The following is a 19,710-nucleotide window of genomic DNA, read 5'->3' on the forward strand; positions in this document are numbered from 1 at the left end:
TCAGACAACGCCACTACAGTGGCATATCTAAACAAGCAAGGGGGCACAAGAAGCAAAACCCTACAGCTTTTGGCAACGGAAATTCTGCAATGGGCGGAAAGGCAGTTACTTTCCTTGTCAGCAATCCACCTAAAAGGTACACTAAACAGTGTGGCGGATTATTTAAGCAGGCAGAAGATCCGAGAAGCAGAATGGAGCTTGAACCCAGAAGTCTTTATGTTGATAACCAAGACTTGGGGAAAGCCAGAGGTGGATCTGTTTGCAACGAAAGAAAACGCAAAACTTCCACTTTACTTCTCACTCCACAGAAACGACAACTCTCTGGGAGTAGATTCCCTGGCACATCCCTGGAGATTCAGGTTGGGGTATGCCTTCCCCCCCCTTCCAGCTCATTCCATTGGTGTTGAGAAAAATCCAAATGGAAAGAGCCTCAGTGATCCTGATCACTCCTTATTGGCCCAAAAGGGTTTGGTTTTCGACTGTCCTTCAACTATCAGTCAAACCTGCTTTTCAGCTCCCTCCTCGTCAAGACCTACTGTTTCAAGGTCCAGTTTATCATCCAGAAGTGGAAAAGCTAAAGTTCACCGCCTGGTATCTGAGGAGCAACTGCTGAAAAGGAAAGGATTTTCAGACGCATTAATTGCTACTCTACTTTCCAGTAGGAAAAAAGTCACAAGGAATATATATGCAAAAGTTTGGAAGACATATAATACCTGGTGTGAATCGAAAGATCAAAAATGGGTCAGTATTACTTCAATTTTGGAGTTCCTACAGGAGGGCGCAGGAAAAGGCTTGGCAGTAAGTACCCTCAAGGTACAAGTTACAGCCCTGGGGGTATTCTTGGAAAGGCCCATTTCTTCAGAATCTTTAATCATCAGATTCTTCAGGGCCCTTACCCGCTCCAGACCAGTGCCTATCAGAAGCTTCCCCAAATGGGATTTGTCGGTGGTCCTTCAGGCTTTCACAAAGGAACCTTTTGAACCACTAGAAACGGTTACACTAAAAAACCTTACCCTCAAGACAGTCTTCTTGGTGGCAATAACATCAGCAAGAAGAATCAGTGAATTACATGCTTTATCAGCTATCGAACCTTTCTTGTCCATATATCCAGATAGGATAATTCTCAAGACGGATCCAGGGTTTCTCCCAAAAGTAGCTTCAACGAGAAACCGATCACAAGAAATTGTGTTGCCTACCTTCTGTCCTAATCCATCAGGAGATAAGGAAGAAAGCTTTCACTACCTAGATGTAAGAAGGGTTCTTATACACTACTTGGAGGTTACTAAAGAGTTTAGATCATCAAACTCTCTTTTTGTTCTTTTCTCTGGCAACAAAAAAGGTCGCCAAGCATCAAAAGGATCAATAGCCAGATGGCTCAGATCCGCTATTTCAGAGGCTTACTCCCAAATGAAATTGTCTCCCCCGCAGGGGATCAGAGCTCACTCTACTAGAGCGTTAGCCACTACATGGGCAGAGAAAGCTGGTGCCACTCCAGATCAAATCTGCAAAGCGGCTACGTGGTCAAGCTACTTTACATTTGCAAGACACTATAGGTTGGACCTTTTGGCAGCTGAAGATCAGGCTTTTGGCAGAAAGGTCCTGCAAGCTGTGGTCCCTCCCTAAATTGAGTAAGTCTCGATAATCCTCTCTAAGGTGCTGTCCTGAAAGACGTTTTAGGGAAAATTCAAGTTAGACTTACCGGTAACTTGTTTTCCAATAGTCTTTCAGGACAGCAGGAGGATCCCGCCCTATTGTATAAAATGTATTGCTGTGATTAACCATATCTGTTTATGTGTTCCAGCATGGGCCGGAGGTACTCTTCTACAAACTGATGAATGGTGGGAGAAGCCTCCTTTTAAAATCTGGTGGATGGGGTGTTTCCTGATGAGGAGAGGGAGGAGCCATCTCTCTAAGGTGCTGTCCTGAAAGACTATTGGAAAACAAGTTACCGGTAAGTCTAACTTGAATTTTTGCTTGGTGTGAGTCCAGGGGATTTTCTCCCCGCACGTACTCGGTTTCCCGAGTGCTGTCCTTCCTTCAAACGGGTGTCGATCAGTGTTTGGCGCTGGCTACGATAAAGGGTCAGGTGTCTGCGCTGGCCGTTCTGTTTCAACCTCCCGTGGCTTCCAACTCCTTGGTTGGCACTTTTGTTCAGGGTGTGCGGCATCTGGTTCCTCCTAGGAGGGATCCTCTGCCCCCTTGGGACTTGAATCTCGTTCTATCCGTGTTGCAACGTGCTCCTTTTGAACAGATCAGGGAGATCTCGTTGTCTATGTTGTCCAAAAAGGTCGCCTTTTTGGTGGCGATCACTTCGGCTCGCAGGGTGTCGGAGCTGGCAGCTTTGTCCTGCAAGTCTCCGTATCTGGTTGTTCATTTGGATAAGGTGGTCTTGCGACCTAATCCTTCTTTTCTTCCGAAACGAGTTTCGGAATTCCATCTTAATGAGGATATTGTCTTGCCTTCGCTGTGCGCGAAGCCTAAACATCCAAAGGAGGTGAGATTACATTCAAGCGATAAGGGTTTACCTTAAATCGACTGAGTCTTTTCGAAAGACGGATTCCTTGTTTGTTCTTCCAGAGGGTCCTCGGAAGGGCATGGCGGCGTCGGCCTCTACCATCGCCAAATGGATCAGGCAGACCATTGAACAGGCCTATGCTTTGCAGGGGAAGGTTCCCCCTGTTCCTGTGAAGGCGCATTCTACTAGATCTCTGAGTACGTCTTGGGCCTGTCGTCATGGGGCTTCTGTAGCCCAGGTGTGTAAGGCGGCGACTTGGTCGACCGTGCACACTTTCACAAAATTCTACAAAGTAGATGTTCAGGCATCGGCGGATGCTTCCTTTGGCCGCAAGGTTCTTAGTGCGGCGGTTCCCTAGGGTCCCTTGTGGGGACCACTGGCTGTTGGGATAAGTTTTTTTATCCCCTGGTTATTTGTCTTTTCCTGGGTTGTTGCTCCTGTTGAGCACCTGTTTTTTCCTGTTGCCCAGCTGGGTTCCTTCCTTTAGTAAGGTTCCTTTCTTTGCTGCGGAGACTGCGTTGCCTTTCGGCGCGGATGCGTTTCCCACCCCTCATGTTTGCACTGCTTTGGGACGTCCCCATAAGTGACGAATATGAAGAGGCGGCGACTGTCGGAGGACGTAAGAGAAAACTGAATTTTTGTAAAATCTTACCTGTAAAATTCCTTTCTCTGAGTCCTCCGACAGTCGCCGCCCCCGCCCCTCTTTTGGGGTTTGGTTGTATACTCTACTGCTATTCCACTAAAACTGAGATATGGTTGCAGGAAGTAGGAGGGTATTGACTGAGGGGACCACCCCTTGAGGGTGGGATATGTTAAAAGCTTTAATGTTAACATATTCTGTTGCCTAGCTACTCCTTCGGAGCAAAGTCTAATACCCCATATGTGACGAATATGAAGAGGCGGCGACTGTCGGAGGACTCAGAGAAAGGAATTTTACAGGTAAGATTTTACAAAAATTCCGTTATTTTTTATCTCGTTGTCTCCAATGCTGAGCCTTTAAAGTCCGGTTAGGTGGGGGCCGGCTTATCTGGCCCCGCATCTTTCTTGTATTGTACATTGCGGATGTGGCTCTAGCCAAATTTATTTTTTGTTAAAGGAACAAGTGTCACCTAGTGTGCCAGCACAAGTGCATTGACATATTTTGCACCTGAAAATGCTTCACGTGATACTTTAGTCGGAAAATTAGTTCCTGCTAGATCGCTTCAGGCTGGGCCCTTTTACAGGTATAGCTATGTAAAACATTAAAAACAAGTGTCTATACTGTTTCAAATCCAGTAATACACTGTCTGCACATACTCAGTTGCTCTCCATTTTTAGGCACTGCCGAGGTTTATAGAGGCTGATCTGCTGAAAGCCTTAAAGCGGAGTTCCACCCAAAAGTGGAACTTCCGCTCTTTTGCCCCCCCCCCCCCTCCGGTGCCACATTTGGCACCTTCCTGTTTTTGACAGGTACCGTTCCCCACTGTCGGGAGACGGCGGGCCAGCGGCACCGTCCCTCGGAAGTTTGGGCCCTTCCCCCGCCGCCGCGCAAATCCGAATGCGCAGCGCGCTTCAGGCATGCGCAGTAGGGACCTGCCAGTGAAGCCGCAAGGCTTCACTGCCGTGGTTCCCTAACCGGTAATGGCGGCAGCAGCACGCAGCATCGCCTGCGGTGCTGACATCGCTGGCCTCCAGGACAGGTAAGTGTCCTAATATTAAAAGTCAGCAGCTACAGTATGTGTAGCTGTTGACTTTTAATTTTTGGAGGGGGAGGCAAAACTCCACTTTAAAGCGGAATTAGACCCTCCTATCCTTTACAGTCAGGAAAGCTTTCTGCTCTTTGATCTCTAACTGGCATGGTGCTGCACGCGTGATCAATTATGACCCCAACCTTTTGATAGTTTGGTTGAGGACACAAGCAACTTGACAGTAATCCCGGCATTCGAGGAATGTAACTCTTTTTTGCAACCATTAAATCGATGGGTTTAGTTCTGCTTTATGATTTACTGCTGCTGAGGGCCCTGGGCTTTAGCAAAATGGCAGCCTCTGGCAAGAAGAAACAGGAGCAATGCCAAAGTTGTTGTGGGTAAAGTTCTGCTTTATCCATACAACTTAGAATGTAAAATGTGTCAAGGCGATAGCTGAAAGGTGCCTTTTCAGTAATCCCTCCAAATGCTAAAAGCTGTTTTATGGACTTTCTGTCTTTCCATTCATAAATAAGATTACCTCTGCTTGGATCCTTTCACTGCCTAGCTAGCAAGGCTGTAAGTGGATTGAGGACACCACTACATTTCTTATTTTTTAGGTGGTGTCCTCCACCTGGCTGTGTGATAGGGTTGTGCAAACCTCATAACAGGATTGGTAGAAATTCAAGTAAAACAGACCCTTACATGTATTCCACCTGTTATGTAGCTTTAAAAAAACTTTAAAAAACACTTAAGGTTGGAGGACAAATAGTAACATAGATATATATATTTTTTTATACTAGCAACAGTACGGAAATTTCAAGAGCAAAACGAGAACCATCAAGCACACCGAACCAAGATAGCTGAAGAACATGCCCTGGCTCTTGAGAAGAAGGATCAGGTCAGTAATTTGAGTTTCTCTATTGCAATACGATTTTAATACTATTAAAATATGTTTACAACATCTTCCTGTTTTAACTAAAGGATTCAGCCACTGTGGAAAACACATTCTTGTCTCCTGGAAGTGACTGGTCCGCAAGACACAGCATACATGACATAGCTCGTCAGGGCTGATTACTCATATATACTCACCCTAGCACATGTAGTCTAGGCTTTGACTAGACATTTGAGACTCGGCCCTAAATGGCTGAACCGTGACATGTTTAAAAGAGTTGTAAAGTCAGTAAGGTTTTTTATCTACTTCCCGGCCAGTAGGCAGCCCCTCCTGCGTGAGCCGATGTAGCTCTACGTCAGTCACGCGCCTGCAACTCTGCAGCGGGGACTCCGATGCACGGAGCAGCCGGCTCCGATTCCTGTCTGCCACCCCTGCTTGCTCCCCGCTGAGAGGGAGAAGGGTCGACTGTTGTAAACACAGCTGACCATTCTTCTCTCTGGAATGATCACAGAGCTCCTGTGATCCTTCTATATAGGATCACAGGTCTCTGTGATCATTTCAAATGCCCAACCCCCATACACTTAGAAGCATTCCCCTAGGTACACATTTAACCCCTCTATGCATTTTTTTTTCTTGCATGGGGACCCCCAATAACATCTGTATCAGACCCTCATTTAAGATAAGGGTCTGGTATGAATGAAGGGATTCCACAACCACTTTGTTTACAAACAGAATAAAGCAGCAAGGGGGTGTCATTTACTAACCGTTTTTAAATGGCTTTTTATTTTAAAGCCGCAGGAGGGTGTCATTTACTAACAGTTTTTAAATGGCTTTTTATTTTGTAAATGTCTGTTTTCTCTTCGTACATCACAGGACACAGAGCCATAAATCATAACATATGGGTTATATAACCATCTACAGGTGAAGGACACTGGCAACCAATCAGAAAGGATGTCCCCCTATATAACCCCTCTCAAACAGGAAGTACCTCCGTTTTTTCGCCAGGGTCTTACATCCCAAGATTTTTCAATCTGCCTATGCTGGGGGGTCCCAGACGTAGATCTGTTGGCATCCAGGTTCAACAACAAGTTGAAGAGGTTTGTATCCAGGACCAGGGATCCATTCGCAGTCGGAGTGGATGCTTTGGTGACTCCATGGGAGGAGTATTCCCTGATTTATGGCTTTCCTCTGGTGCAGCTGATACCGCGTCTGTTGCATAGGATCCAGCTAGAGGGGAACCCAGTAATTCTGGTAGCTCCGGCATGGCCAAGAAGGGTTTGGTATTCACAAATCCAAAGGTTGGCAGCGACGAGGTCTTGGGCTCTTCCACTGCGTCCGGAACTACTCTCTCAAGGTTCGATATTCCACCCTGCTGTACAGTTAAGTTTTACTTAGAGAAATCAGCTCGGATTCGTAAGAAGAAGAGCTTGTTTGTGCTGCCAGAAGGGCCCAAGAAAGGGTTGGCAGCATCTAAGTCTCCCATTTCCCATTGGATTCGCCAGGTTATTACCCAGGCATATGATTTAGTAGGGAAGGTTCCACCTTTTCCTGTAAGGGCACATTCTACCAGAGGAGTAGGTACCTCTTGGGCACATCGCCATCAAGCCTCTATGGCTTAAATTTGCAAGGCCGCGACCTGGTTGTCCATGCATACGTTCACTCGTCTCTATCGAGTGGATGTTAAGGCCCAGGAGGAATCCGCATTTGGCCGCAGTGTTCTGCAGGCAGCAGTGTAATCCTTTTGGTGGTCAGATGGTGGTGTTTTTTGGTGTCCCCCTCCCCTCAGATGCATTGCTTTGGGACATCCCATATGTTATGATTTATGGCTCTGTGTCCCGTGATGTATGAAGAGAATAATGCATTTTTTAATACAGCTTACCTGTAAGATCCATTTCTTGAACTGCATCACGGGACACAGAGGTCCCTCGCTTCTTCTATGGGGTCTTTATTGCTTGCTACAAAACTGAAGTACTTTCTGTGTGGGAGGGGTTATATAGGGGGACATCCTTTCTGATTGGTTGCTGGTGTCCTTCACATGTAGGTGGCTATATAACCCATATGTTATGAATTATGGCTCTGTGTCCCGTGATGTGCTTCAAGAAATGGATTTTACAGGTAAGTCTGTATTTAAAAATCCATTATTTGCTGTAGTAGGTTTTAGTGCACACATCATATAGATGCACCACTTTACGGGCAGATTAGGTGAACCACCTAGGCTTGTTATTTAACCTCCCTGGCGGTCTGATTATGTTAGAATTTTTTATCTCAAAGCGGTACATTATTTTGCATGGAAATCTTTTTTTTTTTTTTTTATATTTTAGACCTGTAATTCTTAGGAATAACTCACTTAAATCTGTCCAAACAAGAGTCTAGTAGACATGCCGGGTATGATAAAGTTTGAAACACGAAATCCTAAATTATAATAATAATACATTTTATTCAATAATATAATCAAACCAAAAACACTGAAATGTGTACAAACAAGGGACGCAATATTACTAGTCACTGTAATAATGATTTAGTAAACATCTCGGGTATCAAAGATTTTGAAACGTGGGACTGCACAAAGTCGGATGTCCCAATTGGGACAATAGAATCTGGTTTCCTTTCTTTCCTTCTATTGTCATCTCTCTCCGAGCAACAAACCACTCACATTCTGGTAGGTGCTGACTTTTTCTCAGTTGGTGGGATGTAGTCCATGAGGTGACGACCAGTCAGGCATTCCGGGCTGACAACGCCAACAGCACGACGTCCAGATCTGTTCACAGCCATTGATGGTGTTTGGTGATTCAGAAAGATATGTTCAGCAACTTTCCAAATAAAGTCCGATTGAATCACAGGCTTGTCACTCTTTTTTTAAGCAGAATGTAGGCATTCCACAGGCATTGCTCAAGAAGATGTCTGAAGGTCTTCTTATAGTACTTCTTTTACTGTTTTCTCATTGCTTGGTTGAATGTCATTGCTTGGTCGGCTCTGACACCTCCCATGTTGTTGTAGTTTAGCACTATTTGTGACTTCTTTCCCACCTTTCATGCATACCATAAGAGTGGAGGTATTATGCAATGTACTCATTAGGCACACATCTTTATTGTCCCAGCATCGCATTGCCATCATTTTGGCTTTCTGCCAGGCAATCATTTCTCCTGTCTTGAGCTTCTTTTTGCCAAACATTGTGGCGGCATGTCGCTCCGGTTAGCCCTTACAGTTCCATAGGCATCGGTTTTGTTTTGCAGTAGAACCTCATAAAGTTCAGGAGATGTATAAAAGTTGTCATCCCTGATCTAACAATGACTCGATTAGTGAAAGAACAGAAGATGTTGCCATTCCATAATTGCTGTATTTTTGATCAAATTTTGTTTCTGTTTCAGTGTATATCACTAAATTCCAAATGTAGCCAGTTGATGATTTGTATAGCATGTAGGATTTTACACCAAATCGTGCCCTCTTTGATGCAATGTATTGCTCCCTTGTAGGCCATTAGTTTCATCTATGCTGATGTCTCTTTCTGGCACATAGCTCCGTTGGAAATTCTGTAGAATCATTTGATATACTTCTCAAATTTTCTTTAGTTTTGGTGCAGGATGAGTAGTTTCATTAAATTCTCAATTGTTTTCGAAGTGGAGCTTTCATTATGAGGGAAATTCCGTACTCTGACATGACCGTGCCAAAGAGTGGAGTGGCAAGTAATGTATTGGTTGTCCAATACCACTTCTGCAGGGGTTTCCCCTCCACTCCCTGAAGAATTAATTAGGCCTAGAAATTTCCAAATGCTATCTTTGGTCACTGGTTCCCACTTTCTGCATCTTGCAAACTTCCAATAGCTAACTATTTTTTCAATAACCTCTTTGGTCAGAAATAATTGTAGGTATGCCAAGGGGTTGTCATGGTCAATGTCAACTTTCATAGAGCACCAAGTTCTCACATCACTGAGCACAGTCGCAGAATCCTCGCTGTGGTCACTTTCAGTACCTGATGATGAATTTTCCCACTAATCACTATTGCTCAGTTCTTCAAATAAATCCGATTCACTGTCACTGTTTTCCAGTTCGTCTAAAAGCGCTTTGAGCTAAAAGAACGCTTTTGGATGCCATGGACGTTCCCAATTTTCCAGGCACAAAGAACTGCAAAAGTACAGACAGGCACTGGAAAAGCCAGTAGTTGAAAAGCTGTGGTGAAATGGCTTGATACAAAGTTGTAATCCTAAAAGATTACACTGTATCATGTCATTTGTTTTATTTACGTTTTTGAAATTCCTGCCAGTTCCACCACCTTGCATTACGGCGCTCGCAGGGAAGGGAACTGGAAGACAGGTGCCGGCATCGGCCGGAGCACACAGTGGCAGGACAGCTGGGGATCATAGCGGAAGGTAAGTGTGATTGTGGGCTATTCCCGAGTGTGGCTCGTGGTTACCGCTTTTGGCCATGTATATTAACCCCGAGCCACACTCGGGAATACCGCAAGGGAGGTTAAAGGAATTTTGCATTTTAACATTTCACTGTAGTCAATATTAAAATAGACTCTCCCTCAAAACTGGATTTTTTTGCTTCCACATAGACTATGTAGATTTGGAATGTCGCTGGTGGTGAAAAACTTCGAAGCACATATTTTGTTTTTTTATGTACCTTTTAAAGTATTTTTTATGTACCAAAACAAAACATCTGTTACAGAAGATACAGCAGAAAGAAGAAATAATACATGACTCTGAGAGCGTGCACAACACATTTATACAGCATCATACTCCTAAATAGTCAGTTGACAGCGCAAAGCGCCTTATTGGACATTCCATCGAGACAGTTCACACATTGTACCAGTGAGCGAGTAAGCAGTGCATACTTCTCAACCTAAGTACAAATCAATCTACTATCACTCCTCTACAGCATATGGAGACGTTAAAATGATTTTAAAGGTTTATTTTTTTATTTTTTATTAACAAACCTTTTATACTTACCTGCTCTGTGCAAGGGTTTTGCACAGAGCAGCCCTGATCCTCCTCTTCTGGGGTGACCCAGTGGTGCTCCTGGCTCCTCCTCTTCATTGGGTGCCTCAACAGAGAGCTGCTTTCCATGGGGGCACCCGTGCGGACGAACTCACGAGTCCCGCTACTGCGTCTATCGACACAGACAGTAGGACTCGGCCCCGTCCCCCACTCCCATGTCACACGATTTGATTGACAGTAGCGGGAGGCAATGGTTCGTGCTGCTATCAATTTATCCAATGAGGACCCGAGACAGCGGCTGGAGTCGCTGAGCTCGTGCTCATCCTGGAACGTGCGAGTTCAGGTAAGAATGGGGGGGGGGGGGGTCTGTGGGACAGCTGCAACCAAGAAGGAAGGTTTTTCACCTTAATGCATTGAATCTTGCGTACGGTAATGGCATCCCTACCTCAGGCCATCCCTACCTCCTTCTGGCCTCTATCGATATTAAGAAGGCTTGCCTTCATATTCAGTTATATCGCCCATCCGCGCTTCCTCCGTTTGCCATGGCCAAGGAGCATTGTCAAGAGGTATCACCTCAACCCCTTGGGCTTTCATGAGTCTTGGCCCCGGTGTGGGCGTTGTTGCATCAGTGGGGGATTGCAGTACTGGATTACCTGGATGATCTTCTACGAGCAGAGTCTCCGATTGTTCTGACGGACAACCCGGAGATTACTGTGCAGTAGGAGTTTGGCTAGAAATTTAATGTCCAGTTATTGGCCTTGGTTCTGTCCACCTAGTTTGGACTATCTGGGTCTGTTCTGGCCTCTGCCTCAGCCAGGGTGTTCCTCCCATGGGACAAGTTCCAACATCTGTTCACACGAGACCTATGCAGGAGAGTTTCTTGCTATGTGACGTGAGAATACAGTCTTTAGATAATCTGATCTTGTTGAGCCTGTATAAGAGAAGGTCCCTGCTTCAGTGGCTTCACTATCCGGTGCTTTCAAAACAGTGATTTTTTCCTTCCCCTGTACTGGACGGTGGTCACTATGGATGCCAGCCTGTCCGGGTGGGGTGGTGTGTTTTTAGACACGGATTGTGTTCAGGGAGTCTGGCCTCTGTAAGAATCCAGACTACCGATCAATATAATGGACATCTCCTCTGTCTCTGGTGGGGAACTCCCGTGTTGGTCCTGTTGGCCTCTCGTCTCTATAGGAAGGTGTTTGGGTTTGTGGCACGGTCTTGGGATCCGCTGGCTGTCGCCATGGACGCACTGGTGGCTCCTTTGGGGCCGGTGTAGTCTGAAATATGGCTTTCCTCTTCTGGATCCTCTGCCAAGGCTCCTGCATAGGCTTGAGGCAGAAAGGATTACGGCCATCCTAGTGGCTCCAGACTTGCTTTTTCCGGTCTTGGTACTCAGATCAGGTTGCAGTTGGTCGTTGATGTTCCTTGGTAACTTCCTCTTAGAGGAGATCTGTTGGCTCAAGGACCAGTCTTCCATCTTGCTTTATAGTCGCTGGCTTTAACGGCTTGGCTGTCGAAGTCAGGCGCTGCAGGCTAGAGGGTTGTCTGCATCGGCGATTCCCACGCTACTGCAAGCTAATAAATCTACATTTAGGTAGTTTTACCATTGCCTTTGAGGAGCATACTTTGCGGATGTGAATCCCCTAGGGCTCACTTCCGCTCCTTTTCAGTGATTCGGAGTTGGTTTCCTCAAACGCGGTGTTGAGCAGCACCTTGCCTCGGGTACCAACCAGGGCCAGGTTTGGCCATTGGGGGTTTTCTTTCTTTGTCCTTTGGCCACGCTTTCTGTGGTTCACACCTTTTGTTCAGGGGGTTGCCACTTGGCTCCCCCAGTACGGTCTCCGTTGCCCTTGTGAGATCTCAACTTGGTGCTGTCAGTTTTCAGTAACTACAGTTGGAAAATATTCACAAGATTTCTCTGCTTACATTGTCCCAGAAAGTAGCCTTCTTGGTTGCTTTTTCTTCTGCACCAAGGGTCTTGGAGCTGGCAGCTGTTCACCTTACTTGGTGGTTCACGGAGATAGAGTGGTGCTTCGTCGCTTCCAGTTTCCTCCCTAAGGTCGCCCCTGGTTTCCATTTAAAATAAAAGCATTGTGTTTCTTTCCTTGTGTTCTAAGCCTAAACATCCTAAAGCTATTGCCCTACATTCTTTGGATGTGGTTTGGGCAATCAGGGTGTACCTGGCGGCAACTGAGTCTTTCCAAAAAAATAGATTTCCTGGTTGTCCTTACGGATGGTTCCCATAAGGGCCTGGCTGCGTCTGCTGTGACCATTTCCGATGGATCAGTCAGACGTTGGTGCAGGCCTATAGTGTTAAAGGTCAGGATCCTCCGTTTTTCCTGTTAAGGCACATTCTACGAGGGTGCTTAGTGCCTCTTGGGCCTTCCATCGTCTGGCGTCAGTGGTGCAGGTTTGCAGGTGGCCACTTGGTTGTCCGTGCACACTTTCACAAAATTTTATAGGGTAGATATGTTGGCATCTGTTGATGCCGCCTTTGGCCGCAAGGTTTTGCAGGCTGCTGTTGGAGAGGATTAGTCCTCTTTAAGGGTGTAAATTTTTGCCAGGTGAGCTCCAGTTGGTCCTTGGTGAGCTCCTGTTTTTTTACCTGATTGGCTACGTTTAGCCTTTTGGTAGTTTGTTTATTGCTGTGTTCTTCCCACCTCTCATAATGACACTGCTTTGAGATGTCACATCTGTCAAAGAAGATATGAAGCTGTGTCCGTCAATGAACAAAAGAGAAAACTGGATTTTTGTCTTACCATAAAATCCTTTTTTTCTGATGTTCATTGACGGACACAGCACCCACCCCTCTATGAAGTTGGGTGTTATGTATTCTTCTGACTGCTTGTTACAAAACTGAGATCCTAGAGCAGGAAGTGGGAGTATACCACCTGCGACTGCCCTGTAGGCATAGTTTTAAGCTTTAACCCTTTTCCACCTAGTGTCCTACTCCTAGGAAGAGCAGCATAACCCATCTGTCAAAGAAGATATGAAGCTTTGTCCGTCAATGAACATCAGAGAAAAGGATTGTACGGTAAGACAAAAATCCAGTTTTTTTACTTTCTGCTATAAAACAATCCCAATAAAAAAATGTTTTTATCAGTTTAGGCCAATTTGTATTCTGCTACATATTTTTGGTAAAAAAATTCCCAAAAAGCGTAAATTAATTGGTTTGCGCAAAAGTTATAGCGTTTACAAACTATGGGATAGATTTATGGACTTTTTAAAAAAAAATGTTATTGTTTTTATTAGTAATTGCGGCGATCAGCGATTTTTAGCGGGACTGCGACATTGTGAAGGACAAATCTGACACTGACATTTTTTGGGGACCAGTGACATCAATACAGTGATCAGTGCTAAATAATATGCACTGTTACTGTATAAATTACACTGGCAGGGAAGGGGTTAACATCAGGGGCAATAAAGGGGTTAAGTATACTCCTAAGGAATGTTTTCTAACTGTGGGGGGTAGTGGACTGACTGCAGTAAGAGAGAGATCAGTGTTCCTGATTACTAGGAACACACGATCTCTCCCTTCCTGTCTGACAGAACAGCTGTCTGCCTTGTTTACATAGCTGTCTCCTTGACAGTCGCGGCCGCCGGTCCCGCAGACTGGCTCCTGTTGTGTCTAATCACAGCGGGAGTGCGGCTCCGGCAGCGAGCGTGCCCCCTAGAGCCTTAAAGCAAAATCACGCACATATACGTAATTTTGCCCTGCCGAAGTATACGTACGGTGGGAGGTCCTTAAGTGGTTAATTAGTGTTCACCACTATGTGCTCCAATCACCAACATACATTAGTGATAATCCCCTCATCCGATCTGCCCTCACCTGGGGGGATAAGACCATCCAATGGTCTTTTTTTTTTTTTTTTACTTTATTTTTATTTGCATATAAAATCTCAATATACAGAGTTCCACCAATTTGATTTAGTTTCGCAAATTACATAATTAAATTATGCATCAAAAATCCAATGGTCTATATGCGCTTTTGTCCCTCTCTCGGGATCTGTTTTATGCTGTTTGACTCCTTTGGTGGCAATCTAGAGTTTGGACTGCTCATTCTCTTACACTTATTTCCATACACCCAAATCCTAAAGAGAGATACACGTTTAAAGAGTGTGTATAGGTGTGAGTGATCTGCTTTGTACGTTTTTTAGTCTTATAGAACTCAATAGCACAACATAGCAGCGTGCAAGTACACCCATTTTTAATAAAATTCCACATGGATATTTTCACAAGCGAATTTGGCCAAAACTAACTCCAATGCTGGGTTTTGCCAGATAGGTATATATTGCATGCACCCTTCATGTAAGGTTAGGTCCTTTAAAGATTCCCATAGCTTATGTAGTAAATGAAATGTAGGGAAGTTATGTTTGAGATGCAAATCATGTGTGATTTACTAGTTGAACAGGTGTGGTTGCATTAAATTTGGAAAGAATAATAATCTGTATGGGGCCTTGAAGTTAAAGTTAATTCCAACCGTACCAATGTTGCAATTGCAAAGCTACAAAATACAGTTTAGTGTTGGGTACTACAAAGCCACCCCCGTCTTTGAGCAGTTGTAATGTGGAGAGTCTTATTCTAGGGCAGGCATGTCCAACATGCGGCCCGGGGGCCACATGCGGCCCACTTCCCCCTGACAATTTTTTTTTTTTTTTGCTGGGGAGGAAGGAAGTCAGGTCGGGGGAATGGCCACAGTGTCTTCCAACTAACGGTAGGCAGAGGCTGGCTCAGAGGGGAGGGGGGTGGGAGGTGAGCATGTGCAGTGTTTGACTCCTACCACCATGAACACTTCAAATCACTGAAGTGGTCATGGTGTTTAGAGTGTTCCTTTAATATCTCTCAGAAGAAGTAAACCTATGTATACTGATTCCATTTCATTTGATCATCCTCTAGTTGTGTTAAATTAGTGCGGAGGGTGCAGCCGCACGGGAAGGGTGCAGCGGCATTTTATTACTTATCTACCTTAACTATAGTATACAGTATATTTTATATGCGGCCCGAGAAAATTTCTCTACACTCTACACTAATCATGGCATACACACTATTTTCTCCAAATTGGCCCTGCCTACCACCATCAAAGGAAGCTTGCACCACCTTTTTCTAGGGTCTTTAAATGCGTAAGGAGGGGATTCAAGTTCCTTTCTACATAGTCAGGAATCTATGGGTTAACAACAACACCCAAATATTTAAAGGACGACACTACTGCTATTTGAGACGCAGTAGATGGGAGCTCAGATGAAATGGTGGTCTAAGGGCAAAAGAACAGATTTTGTCCCAATTGATAGTGAAACCTGAGTAGGAACCGTATGTGGTGATAAGGGACATAATGGCGATCAGTGACTGTTTAGTATCACCCAAAAAATAACAAAGTGTCTTCGGCGTATAAGGCTATTTTATCTCCCCCCCGTGGCCCTTTAGAAGACCACAATGTCCGGATTTGTGGATGGCCACTGCCGGCGGCTCAAGGGACAGTGCAAAGAGTAGAGGCGACGGGGAGCAACCCAGTTTTGTGTCTCGTAAGGGAAAGGGGTCTGAAATATGATCTGTACCCTCGCTCCTGGAGCTGCATAAAGAAGTTGTACCCATTTTATGAAACCGGACCCAAACCCAAATTTCTGTAAACAGTGCCACAGGAAGTTCCGTTCTATGCTGTTGAAAGCTTTAGCCGCATCGAGCGACAAGTCAGCTCTATTACCATTATTTTCAGTTGGAATTTGCATATTTAGAAATGGACGCCTGATGATTATAGCTGTTGACCTATTTGGAATACAGATTATTCTGGGTGTACTATCTCAGCAATACTTTTTGACAGTCTTGTAGCCAGTATTTTTGCTGGAATCTTAACATCCGATGTTAGTAAAGAGATCGGACAGTAGGATTCCAGATTATCAGGGATTTTACTAGGTTTAGGCAATAAAATGATGGCAGCCTCATTCATGGATGGAGGGAGAGACCCTGTAGCTAAGGCATCTTATAACACTGCCAGTAAATCTGGCAGAGGTGCTTCACTATGTTTTGTACACTTCTCCCTGAAGGCCGCTCCCAGGGCTTTATTATTGGGGACACCCATAGCTGTGGTTTGTAGCTCTTTTAGAGTGATTGGCTGGCTGGCCTCTCTATCAGCATGAGACAGAACTGAGAATGTGATAGAATCAAGAAAAATTTTTACATTCCTCAATCGAATAAGACCTTGCTACTGTACCGACATTTAGGGCTCTTTCACACTAGTGTCCGTCGGACAGACTTCGTTTATCTCAGCGGGGGATCGATCCGCCGATCCCCCGCTGAGCAGGAAGATGACAGCTGTGTCTCCTGTGCGGAGACACAGCTGTCAGTTCCCCATGCATCTCCATGGGGGAAATCGGATGGGAACGGACCGCCGGTCCGTTCTCATCCGATCCAATCCGCTGGACGGATGGAAAATAGGGTTTCCATCCGTCCAGATTTGACGGATCGGATCGGATGTCAGCGGACATGTCTCCACTGACATCCGATGCCACATAGGGATGCATGGGGGGACTGTTCAGATCCGCCAAAAAAAACGAACAGGCGGATCTGAACGGTCAGCCTGTGTGAAAGGGGCCTTAAAGAAATCTGCTGCTCAGCTCCATCTTTACCTGAATTTAATCCTGATACTGCAGTCAGCTGATACTCCTTTCTCTTCACTATTACCTACCATGATCCGTTTTTGTCAGGTTGCCTTGTCCACAATAGGTTGCCAATCAGCTATTTCTATCTAACCCCCAGTCCAGCTGCCATTCTTCCATTTCTTTCTTTCACTTAACCCCTCACTGCCAGCTGTCTTTTCTTTATTCTGTGCATGATCCACTGCCAATATAACCTCCCATTTCTCTTCCCCAAACCCCTCCACTCATCGTGCATCACATTTACGTTGTACTCTCTCACCATAAATTGGCAAGAAATTGCTAGTTGTGATGATCTAAAATGCAGCCATCTAATTATAATTCTTGCTCTGACTTGTTTTCTTTCTTTTTTTTTTTTAAGGAGTGGCTGGTAAAGATTGCAAGTCTCGAAGAGGTAAATTATTTTCACTAGGAAATTTGCCTGTCTATAAAGGGAATCTTTTTTGTGCCTGTAGAATGTTTCCTATAAGAGATGTAATTTTTATTTTGTATATGTATGCATTATGGAATAAAATGGGCAGAGGAGGGGAGCGGGAAGCAGGAAATCGTTGGCACATGTGACATGGAATATAATTATAAAAGAAAACTATAATACTTATACCTGTGTGAAGGGCCATGTTTGCCCGCATGAGACGTATTGGTGTTCCAGAACACTTGATAAATAAGTTCACCTATGTGAGCAAGGCCTAAAAGAGTCATAAATTGATTGAAAGAAACTTAATTGGGATTCTCCTTAGGTTTTCAATTTTTTTTGCTAGACTTTAAAAATTGCGTGTCTTTTAAGAACATGGACAGTTCTTAGAGGTGTCTAGAAAAAAAAAATAAAACTGCTAAGGATCTCTCTTAATAGTATAAGAAAAAAATCCCTTTCTCTGAAGTTCATCGACAGATGCAGCACCCGCCCCTCTACTTCTGAGTGAATGGGTTTTTTTTTTTGTATTCTAAACACTGCTTGCAACTAAACTGATTGCAGATATTAGAGTGTGTGGGGTTATGCCTGCAGGAACAGCCCCATGGGCGTGGTTAAATGTTTTTCCTGCCTAGTGCCTATTCCTGATTGGAGGAGCATAACCCAATGGTCTCTGAGGAGATGGAGCTGCGTCTGTCGATGAACTTCAGAGAAAAGGATTTTACGGTAATTCCTTTAAAAAATATCGTTTTTTTTTTTTTTGTTTTGTATATAAATCAGAGGGCACAGTATTGGCTTTCGACCAATACAAGGAGGCAAATAGGAAGTGTAAACACAAAATCAAGATGGCTAAAATAGACTTTGAGAGACAAATAGCGGAGGATAGCAAAAAAAACCCAAAGAAATTCTTTAAGTATATCAACAGCAAAAAAACTAGGGCAGAGCATATTGCACACATAATTAACAATGATGGGAGGATGGTTACAGAGGACACTGAAAAAGCAACCGTACTGAATGCCTTTTTCTCATCAGTCTTTACACAGGAATCGGAGGGGTACACTGACCATGACTGTATAGTTAGTAGTAATACACAGGACTTGCCACTATGGCTAACAGAGGGGGAAATCAGGGAAAGGCTGGATAAACTCAACACAAACAAATCACCAGGCCCGGATGGCGTACATCCGAGAGTACTCAAGGAACTCAGTAAGGTTATATCCAGACCACTGTTCCTGATCTTTGCGGACAGTATTAGGACAGGAGATGTACCAGGGGAGTGGAGGAAAGCTAACGTGATTCCGATATTCAAAAAGGGTCAGAGGCATATACCGGGAAACTATAGGCCTGTCAGTCTGACATCAGTAGTATGTAAACTTCTGGAGGGGATGATAAGGGACTATATCGTAGAGTTTGCTAAGAACAACAGCATCATCAGTAGTAACCAGCACGGGTTTACAAATGGGCGTTCTTGTCAAACCAATCTCTTAACATTCTACGAGGAGGTGAGCTGTGAGCTAGATAGGGGGAGACCAGTGGATGTGGTGTACCTAGATTTTGCTAAGGCGTTTGATACAGTTCCCCATAAGCGCTTAATTTATAAAATAAGGTCTGCAGGTATCGACAGCAGGGTTTGCTCTTGGATACGGAACTGGCTAAAAGGGCGTATCCAAAGGGTGGTAATAAACAGCACATACTCAGACTGGTCTGAGGTAGTAAGCGGGGTCCCCCAAGGCTCAGTCCTAGGACCAACCTTGTTCAATTTATTCATAAACAGCATTGAGGACGGGATCAGTAGTTCAATATCAGTTTTTGCAGATGACACAAAATTAGGCAGGACAATAACAGCACAGCATGAAGCAGATATCCTACAGAATGACCTGGACAAAATAACGGAGTGGGCAAAGACATGGCAAATGAGGTTTAACGTGGAGAAATGTAAGGTTTTACACTTGGGGACTAGAAACATAAAAGCACAATACACGTTAGGAGGGGAACCCTTGGGAGAATCAAAAATGGAGAAGGATCTGGGAGTCTTGGTTGATGATAGATTAGGCAACAGCATGCAATGTCAAGCGGCAGCTGCCAAGGCTAGCAGAATATTAGCATGCATAAAGAAAGGGATGTATTCCAGAGATAAAACTATAATCCTTCCACTTTATAAAACTCTGGTCCGACCTCATCTGGAGTATTCGGTCCAGTTCTGGTCACCAGTCCTCAGAAGGGATGTGTTGGAGCTGGAGAGAGTCCAGAGAAGGGCAACTAAACTAATTAGGGGATTGGAGGACCTTGATTATGAGGAGCGTCTGCAATCGCTTGATTTATTCTCCCTGGAGAAGAGACGCCTGAGGGGGGACATGATAGCAATTTTTAAATATCTAAATGGGGATCTAGGCTTAGAAAAAAAGCTGTTCAGTCGAAGGGATTGCATGAGAACTCGGGGGCATACAATGCGATTAGAGGAGAAGCGTTTTAACCTCAGGCAACGTGGGGGGGTTCTTTACTGTTAGGGCTACAAGATTGTGGAATTCTCTACCACATGAGGTGGTTTCTGCGGGTAGTATGGTGGCTTTCAAAAGACTCTTAGACGTACATCTCAAGGATCAGAACATTCAGGGGTATGCAAGATGATTACAGCCACACACAT

General features: G+C 44.6%; 1 protein-coding gene across 3 annotated transcripts in view; it reads left to right on the plus strand.

Annotated features, from left to right (window-relative positions):
* Positions 1-19,710, plus strand: part of GOLGA1 (golgin A1) — a 205,792-nt gene that overhangs the window by 37,167 nt on the left and 148,915 nt on the right. For all 3 annotated transcript variants that reach the window (XM_082262615.1, XM_082262617.1, XM_082262616.1), the window contains one exon: positions 4,983-5,080. In XM_082262615.1, the coding sequence (XP_082118741.1) occupies positions 4,983-5,080 (98 nt within the window). The remainder of the gene's footprint in view (positions 1-4,982; positions 5,081-19,710) is intronic.

This window comes from Pelophylax lessonae (assembly GCF_965119305.1).
Source record: "Pelophylax lessonae genome assembly, chromosome: 7".
NCBI classification, from domain to species: Eukaryota; Metazoa; Chordata; class Amphibia; order Anura; family Ranidae; genus Pelophylax; species Pelophylax lessonae.